Consider the following 8,890-nt stretch of genomic DNA (forward strand, 5'->3'; position numbering starts at 1 on the left):
CTTCCTTTATTAAATATAAACACTGAATCATCCTCTTACATTACTTATGATCGTGCAATGTTACAAGAACTAGTAACAAAGGTACAAAGTAATCGGTAAGGAATTTGACTCGATTCTTAAATTCGTTCTTAGTAAAAATAGAAGCGTACATATGTATGTACGAGGATGAATCCTGTTATTTTCAGAATTTTCGTAGAAGCGATTGCAACGTCCTGATGAAGCTAGATTGGACGTAACTGAAAATTTTAATCAACACGAGTGTCTAGACTCTCCTATTACTATTGCGCAACCGGCTTATTAAACTGATAGCAGTAAGCGCCGTCATCGAACGAACTTATGACTCAATGAAAATCGCGTGTTTTATTTCGTTATCGTATTTCACGAAATCTCGTTTCCTCTTTTGCAAACTATGCGAACTTTGGAAAAAACGTGGTGGTTTTAATTCACTACTACGGGAATAGAAGAAGGGCGAATAAAACATTGGGAAATTCACGTGGCATTGACGGATTATAAATAAATTTACAACAGCGATAGAAGATAAAAGTGGCACTCGAATACCGATTACAGTCGTCGAGAGATGAAAGATTAATAATTTTAACACGTTCTAGTAGAATTCTCTTAATATCTTCGAGTGTACTTGACGAAGTTAATTGTATCCACGTTTCCACTGTGTCATGAGAGAAAATTTTGAACACATGACAGTAATTTATCAAGATAAGTTTATTGTGCGTCATTATGGAAACATAAAGTCCAATCGAAATAAAGAATCGTGAAATGCCAATTAAAATTTGATGAAAATCGTCGTTAGACGGCGGATTTCATGCATTTATACGAAAATATGAATAATGTTGAAAGCTGTGTAGATGTGACAATGTTTAAATGACGACAGAAACACTAAGCTAAATATCCCAATTTCTAATCACTACTTTATTTTTCTATCATTTTAAGTAAACATGTAAAGTGATAAAAGAATAAATCATTGAGTAGAAATCGTGACATTTACTATATCTAAATCAGATTTTTTAAATAACATAAATCTATTAGCATGTAAAGGTTTAGTCGTCTGTAGACACTACGCAGAAATATTATTGCACCGACCGTGACCGTGTTAATCTCTTTATTTAACGACGTGGCTGTAATTACTGTTCACTACGTAATAACAATATTCTGTTCTGGATTCCTATTGTATACGACCGAGTGCAATTCTATCAACCGGAGCGCATCTATTTCTCTATACAGCCAGTTGCACTCGGCGGACTAAAATTTTCAATTACCACCAATTAAAACTCGTTAAGTACCAGCGTCGACAACCGTCTCTCCAAAGCGCACCGTATTAGTTTGCAGTAGCGTATAGAACCTGCGGATTTTATGCCTTTATAGGAAAATTGCATCGGCAATGAATATAAAGAATATAAAAAAATAAATACCTGTTAGAATGTTTACACGATAAAAGAAATATCTATTTAGAATGCGTTTCTTAAACTGATACCACGAATGTTTTTATTTTAAGTAAAAATCGAATCAATACAATCGCAGTTTATACTCTAATTCACTAATTAATTTCATATTAATACGATTACATTAAAGAGACAAGAGAATGCAAATGGAGCTGGAAATGATATCAAATCTTCAGTATCAAATAAAACGGAAATTGCGGCGAATGCAAGTTATCTACGTAATGTAATATACAATCTTGTAGACATGATTAAATCTGAATGAAAACAGAATTGATAAGAATCGGTAGAAGCATGAGTTGCAAGTGAAGAGGGAGTGGCGCCAATATTCCTCTTACAATTAGCACTGGAAAAGTTCGCAGAGTCGCAGCCGGGGCCGCAAGAGGAAGGCGAATTGATAACGGTGTCGCGACGGGCAGGGCGCCGCAACGACGTGACCCAGCAGTGGTGACGACACAAAAGCAAAAGGCCTTCCTCCGACGCCGGTTGGCGTCCGAACTCGGAAGGTGGTAAGGGAAAACCGAGCGACCGACCGGCTCGAAATTGCCTCGGCGATTCAGTACAGTCAGTAGAGAAGCAGCTCGCGCCTGGATTTCAGTGTCGGAGCAACTGGTCCACGTCGTTAAGCCGCGGCAAACAAAAATTCACGCGAAAGGAATGTAATCTCCGCACGAATGACCGATCTCTTACCCGTGTACGACGCGCTGCAATACAGATAATCATCGATCACCCACGTGAGTAATATTACACTTAAATGAATTAATTAATCAATTGAAAAACTTATGGGTGGCCCACGCGCCGGATGTAAATACCTACTATGACAGATTCTTCGAAAGACTCTTATTCTATATCGTCTATAGAAATTAACTTTGCAACGACCAGTGGCTCGTCTCATTTATCTTTGATTTGGTGCGAAGAGCGAAGTGCATGAGTGCATGCCCGCTCACGTGGTGGGAACTTGTGACTCCCGCGCTCCAGGTTTACGCGGGGTCATTCTCAGTTCTCCGAACTAGAAAGTAATATCAGCAATTTCCTTTTTATTTTTTTACGATTATACTTCCTTGTGAAACTACTCGATTTTTCTTGAGAATTTTGTTACTTACATTTTGTAGCTTTGAGTACAAGGAACCTCCCACATGCAAGATTTTACGAGTTTCTTTTTGTAAACGTTTCTTGATAATGTACTTGTCACTGCATAGCCGGCTTTTATTTGCTTTCCTGTTTGAGATTTCAGGCACGTATGCCGCGGTTTCATATCACACATTTTTTTTAATTTCAATCCTATATCGTACTCCATTTAGTATTTAATTGTAAGTAAGTTATTTTTTATTACTAACTACCAACTAATGTCACAATGATGTGCACAACGATGACTCAGATCGATAATTGGCGAATGATAAGGAGGTCGAAGAAATCGCAGCTCTGTATGTATACTCAGGCTTGAATCAAACGTGCGCCCACGTGTTGCATTTCCGGTTCTACAAACTCACGTCAAATTCATGTACGGCCATTCAAATTTTTTTTAAAGCAAGTATTTTATCTTTCGTATTATCGTTCGAACAAACTAAAATAATTACTCACTCGACACCAAGTGCCTTCGTTTGCTCTTTTATATCCGGATTTTCTTCGAACCGGTCGTGCATCGTGTAATTTTTTCATTTTGCAAAGAAACGTCATGATTTCACGTAATTATGAGATAAAATAGTACAGCATGCATCGATCACAGATTGAAACGTAAATCGTATTACGGCACCGCTTAAATTTAAATTTATAAACGCGGCAGCATTTTTAATTGCTAATTAACTTCATTAAGCTCGATCTATATCACGCAGATTGTACTCCTAGAAGAATTAATATAGGCAGTTAATCCGCTCGAACAGTATGCATTTGGAGTAAGTTTTTTTCTTCACCGCCACACCCAATTCCATCAGATTATTACTCAAGCATTTTATAAAATCCACGTGCACATGCATTCCAATTATAATTTGATGCGATTGCAGATTTTTTATATAACATCAATCACAGAAGAAATTATGAGCACGATTTTTAATTTAATTATCTGGTATTGTATTTGCAATTAAGAAGTCAAGTAAGCCGTTGCATCAGACTGACACGATGGAAATGTTTGAGTTCAATACTGCGCGTGTCAATGGCAAATATACATATAGCGTTCTCTTCGCAAAAGGGGAGAAACCTACCACATAGTTATCGCATGTGCGGATGATCTGGAAATGATAAAAATTTTTAATACTTGGCTCGCGTCAGGAATGAGATGTATCTCTGACTGTCATGAAATTTTGCAGATGAAGAAATGCAAAATATTAGACTCTGTTTAGAACTCAAAATTCACTTAATATAAAAATTTCTACAAAGTAAAATAGATAATACTACACATGCTAGATAAATCGGAAGAATGCTGATAATACTTCCTGTTACTTTATGCGCTTAGATAATAGGTTGCAAGTGTTTTAAACAACTATAAAGATAAGTAAAGCATCAAACAACTTACGAAATTACTTGAAATAATTTCAAACTTCTGGGATATACCTGGGAATACGGGAAGAGCCATCCCTATACAATTAACGAAAATGAAAAGACATATCATTGCAAGTTTTGTTTGAACTCACTAACAAGCGTTTTACAGTTGCGCAGTATTCCGAGCATCATAAATAAATGAGCGATAATTGAATGAACTAAACGCGTCTAATTGCAAGTATCAACGCGAAGACCGTGAATTAGCATTGGCCTTAAACTTCGTTCTGAATTCATGGTCTCAATCTCTCGGCCACGCGCGGTTTTCTTTCCTACAAAAATAGTACATAACGATAAAAATTAAATGTCTAATACAGCGTATCATGTGACAGTCCATTCAACAATACCACGAATCGTCAGAGAATCTTTCAGTATTGCCTACATCATTTCCCGAGAACTGAATGTGCACAAGTAGCCACGATATTAATAGTCACACTTCATACACGTGTGTAATTACGACTGCCAAATACTACACTCGAAGAGAATTCAGTCTAACAATAAGCCTTCAACTTGAGTCTTCGATGCCAGCAAAACGATTGAATTAAATGTTAAACGTTATTTTGAATAAAAGTCTCAAAGGATTGATCCATCCATCGTGCTCTTGAAAAATCGGTTCACGATAATAGAACAATTAAGAGAAACCAGACACTATCCGGTTGTTACGCGATAGATAGATCTCAATTTTACGTTCTCAATTGATTCCGTCCTTGATTCCTTGGACGATCCATCGCAATTGTTATTGTTTTGTAACAATATCTGAATTGAGAAGGCCGTGAGGTAACGAGTAACGCAATTCTTTGAATAACAATATAACGTGATAGAAAAACGTTATTGGTAAACAATATTTTTCCTCGTCATATAACGTAAGAGAATCACGCTGACGTAATTAAAGATAAGATCTTCGACCTATGATATATATGTAGATTGAGGATGACCGATCGATAGATCAGATAGAATGGAAAATTGTTTGTGATTGTTCCAGTGACCAGGGGACAAGCGCGTATCGGCAGCTATTAAAGCGCCTGTAGAAGCCGGAGACCAGGCGTCTGTAATCGATGGGTTGAGAACGCGAAATTCGTGCTTTTCAGCTTTCTTCTCTTCTTGTAACCAAGGTGTATAGCTTACCGATGAGCCATGCTGAAGGTAGTAGGAGCCTCCTGGCTGCAGACACGCATCTCCACTTACATTCTCATCGCCGTAGCTCTACTGGGAGTTGGTGCTATAATTTTCGGTGAATTCGGACAGTAAGTCAACAGAATCCACCCAACATTAAAAATAGTCATATAAAACATCTCTTCATTTCATCTTTAGTAGCTTCACATGAATTTCTAATAGAATTATTTTACTATACAAATATTTTTATAACAATTCTTATTGACTCCTCCTGCATGTTATAAATATCATAGCGTTTTTATTCTAAAAAAATTCTTATTTTTCGCGGTAACTATAAATTGCGGTCGACACGTGCACAACGCGTGCAACGAATCACACCGATCAAATGTGTCAGCGCCGTTTCACTGACAACTTGTCGTCAGTGGTAAGCGAGCTCGATGAGACCGGTCGCGACGTAGGATCGAATAACGTAACGTCTGGCTTCTCGAATTTGTGATCCTGGCTATCGCACCGCAGCTGGTGTAGAACACCGGCTCGTTTCTGTGAGGTGCGAAAACCCTCCTCGGTTGTGTCGTGGACACACGACGCGGGGTTTATCTCGTACACCGCGTGCGAGTTATAATTTCGTCGAACAGATATGAGACTTGTTACGCTTTCAGAACATGATCGACGTCATTGTTTGCGCCGATTATTAGACATCACCTGCGTGTGGTCCGCAGAGAATATATCTAACATTAAATTCTGATTAAATCTCTTATACTATTTTTGAGCTTGAAATAAATCCGTTAATTATTGGTCAGTGCAAAAGTTCTTGCCTGATTTCAAGTAAAATATTTCATTCAAATTTTATCGAAATCATTATTCTCAAATCGAACAAATCATTTTTTTTATAATAGAAGGATTGTTAATTAGGTTTTTCTTTAAAAGATATTGTTATGTATTGACAGTGTCGAACAAGATGGTACTTATTCGGCCACCGTATCGTGGAACCGTAAAGGAGGGTACCGTATTGACTTTTGGGGCCAAGGCAATGATCTATCTGCCGTGCCATTTCACGCTGCCCGAGCGTATTATAAAACTGGGATTTTCGAGCATGGGTAGGTCGACGTTCCGATTGTTGAGTTTTATTATTACGACTTGTACATAGCGTACAAAGTTTCTAAGTAAATAGGAAAGACAAAAATGTAAACGTTCCTTTGGAACTGTTGAATTTTTTCCAGATGGTCTTACATAGAAATAGAAACATCGTCAAAATATCCGGATACCGTGCAAGCTTACGCCGCCGGGCTGCTGGAAGGCAGCCTCACTTGGCAATTAATTCATCATCACTGGTACAACACTATAAGGCCTGAATGCGAAGCGAAGCCCGCCGAATGCCAAAAGTTAAAGCATTATCTTCGAGACAATACTGCCATTATCCGCGAATACGCTGAACTCAAGGAAGCCAACGACCCTTTTTGGCACATGGTATGCAATTATCACTTATGCATGTTATTGAAAAGAAAAGATATTGGGAACCTGATTCAAATTGGTTTCTCAATTATAAATAAATAAAATAAAAATTGAATAATGAGATAATGATTAATTTGTTGATACTTGCCTAGGTACGATTATTTTACATGCAATTGGACGGTCTGGAAGCTGGATGGAAATTCGCCGTACGTCGGAGCCGCGTGTCGGTATCATTAGAACATGAAGATTTTCTTTGGCTCGCTCTCGCTTCCGATTTACCCGGCTTCCAACAAGTATTCAATATTTCTGAGCCGCCAATGAGCTCCACGATCTTTTTCAAGTTGCTTCCAATCGGAAACTCGGATCCTTTAATCGCGATCGGTCAACAGACAACAGCACCGTAAGTAATTAATTGATCTCTCTTAAAAACTTTTGAATGCAACTCACTTGGTGTTTGAATTTCTAAGCAGCGAGGATAGTTGCAAAGAAGGTAGGTATAAATGTTCTAAAATAACGGACGTTAGCAATTTTTAAACAGATATATTATTATAAAATTGTAACGTGAAATATACTTTTATTTTACAGATATACTCAAATGCTGAGACTCCTAAAGAAGTACACGTTCGGCTATCATGTATCACCTACAATAAAAACAGCCGCGTTAACGCCCGGTCGGTCGATTGTAATGTCGTCTTACCCTGGAGCGTTATCATCCCGAGACGAATTCTACCTAATGTACGGAGAAAACCGTGAACTTGTTGTTGCTGGGACACCTTTATTAGTGACTAATCGGAGCGAATGGAGCTTTTTGTACCCGAAAGATTATGTACGTTCTTTTACGCCTTGCTTCAATCTTTTAATACACGTTTACGACAGGTGATTTCATACCTGTCCCGTACGGAATACGACGGTGGTGGTATAAAAGTAAAGTCAGCGAAAGAGCTTTAGTACGGTCGTGATTTATGATCACGATAAAATTCGGTCATTACATGATCCGTCAAAAAATTAGGGACGAATACCTATTGAAGTCATTAAACTCCTAATAACTCGGTAGTTAAGCTCCAATAATTCTTTAAACTAGCCGAATTTTACGATTTCGCTAAATCTCTTCCACTGGAAGTACGAAAAACGAAACTGCCCCACTTTGAGGACAGGAATGCAGAACCCGTCGCGAGAGTGGTAATGTTTGAGATAGGAAAAAATAAAGAGAAGAATTATATTACAGGTAATGCTCACCGTGAAACTGATGGCAGCGAATCGGCTGGCGACGGGCAGTCAGTCCTGGTTCAACACGATGTCCCATCCGAACGGTGGTGCTTCCGCGATGCAATGGATTAGCTTTGAGCCACGTTCGATGAATGTTCTTCTGATGGAACAATTACCGAAGATCACCGTCGGGACGAATTACACCGAGGATTTCAGAAAAAACGGTTTCATATCGTATGTCGGCCTCTCGAACTTCCAGTGCATCAGGGACACCGTACAACCCGGCAAGAAGGACGCGAATCTCACCAAAACTTGTTTAACGCGTCTGGAGAACGTCACCACGCTCGAGAAGTTTGGAAGCATGATGCGTGGGTGCAGCCAGGAGGATCGCGCACAAAATTTGAAAATTTCAGATCCGTTGCAGAAATTGACGGAACGCAAAGATCTGGACGACGACGAGGCGCCGTACGGCGTCATAGACACGAAGATTTTTGCGATCGGTGTGGACGGCATCGAGAGCTTCGAGGTAACTTCCGGTCCGAGCACGATGTTCAAGTGGTCCGAGAGTTTCCCGAATATTTCGCATGTAGGCCACCCGGATACATTCAACTTCGAAAGCGTTACGCCGAAATGGGTGTGGATCTGACTAAATCTCGTTTAATTAACACTGTCCACATACGACTAATATCTCTCTTTTCTAACTTTTTAAAACCACACAATTAATATAAGCACGATACCCGCCAATTCCTCGCAATCGGATCTTCCTTTTACTTTATATAGGTACAATTTTTAGGATTGAGTTTTTAAGTATTTTTGTAATTGGCTCATATGTTAGCTACCTGTGGTGAAATTTTATTAAATAAAATTAAAAACTGACGACTTGTACTAATATCTTTCTCTCCTAAGCCACATATTCTTATAAACACGATTCCTGCCAATCTCAAGAAGTTCGATTTTCTTTTCACTTTTGACACAAATGTTAGCCACTTGTCGTTACATTTTATGAAATAATATAAAAATCTAACGATTTGTTGCACTTCTTCCAACATCCTGATCTTGATATGAGAATAAGATACATTACCGAACAGACGTTAAAATTCGAAGAAAACGGTCGTGGTGCTACCATCTGACAA

The 8,890-nt window shown here is 38.6% G+C and overlaps 2 protein-coding genes across 5 annotated transcripts; one reads left to right on the forward strand and one right to left on the reverse strand.

Moving 5' to 3' along the window:
• The first annotated feature begins 1,993 nt into the window (after positions 1–1,993).
• lama (phospholipase B domain containing lamina ancestor) lies at positions 1,994–8,601 on the forward strand. Its single transcript, XM_018031870.2, has 7 exons — positions 1,994–2,188; positions 4,969–5,230; positions 6,047–6,196; positions 6,320–6,566; positions 6,704–6,951; positions 7,137–7,377; positions 7,777–8,601. The coding sequence occupies exons 2-7, from the start codon at positions 5,121–5,123 to the stop codon at positions 8,401–8,403; spliced, it is 1,623 nt and encodes a 540-aa protein (XP_017887359.1). The 5' UTR covers positions 1,994–2,188; positions 4,969–5,120; the 3' UTR covers positions 8,404–8,601.
• LOC113464837 (uncharacterized) lies at positions 2,195–4,420 on the reverse strand. 4 transcript variants are annotated; one of them, XM_026817135.1, is made up of 5 exons: positions 4,334–4,420; positions 4,086–4,258; positions 3,964–4,025; positions 3,653–3,679; positions 2,195–2,672 (listed from the first exon to the last, which is right to left on the reverse strand). In XM_026817135.1, exons 2-5 carry the CDS (start codon positions 4,119–4,121, stop codon positions 2,492–2,494), a joined length of 306 nt encoding a protein of 101 aa, XP_026672936.1. In that variant the 5' UTR covers positions 4,122–4,258; positions 4,334–4,420; the 3' UTR covers positions 2,195–2,491. The 4 variants fall into 4 exon arrangements, 3 of the variants coding, with proteins under 3 accessions (XP_026672936.1, XP_026672935.1, XP_026672937.1); XM_026817134.1 differs by lacking the exon at positions 4,334–4,420 and having other exon boundaries at positions 2,195–2,463; positions 2,558–2,672; positions 4,086–4,318; XM_026817136.1 differs by lacking the exons at positions 3,653–3,679; positions 4,334–4,420 and having other exon boundaries at positions 4,086–4,318.
• Positions 8,602–8,890: the final 289 nt, after the last annotated feature.

This window comes from Ceratina calcarata, unplaced genomic scaffold (assembly GCF_001652005.2).
Source record: "Ceratina calcarata isolate Rehan_Ccalc_2016 unplaced genomic scaffold, ASM165200v1 scaffold557.2, whole genome shotgun sequence".
NCBI classification, from domain to species: Eukaryota; Metazoa; Arthropoda; class Insecta; order Hymenoptera; family Apidae; genus Ceratina; species Ceratina calcarata.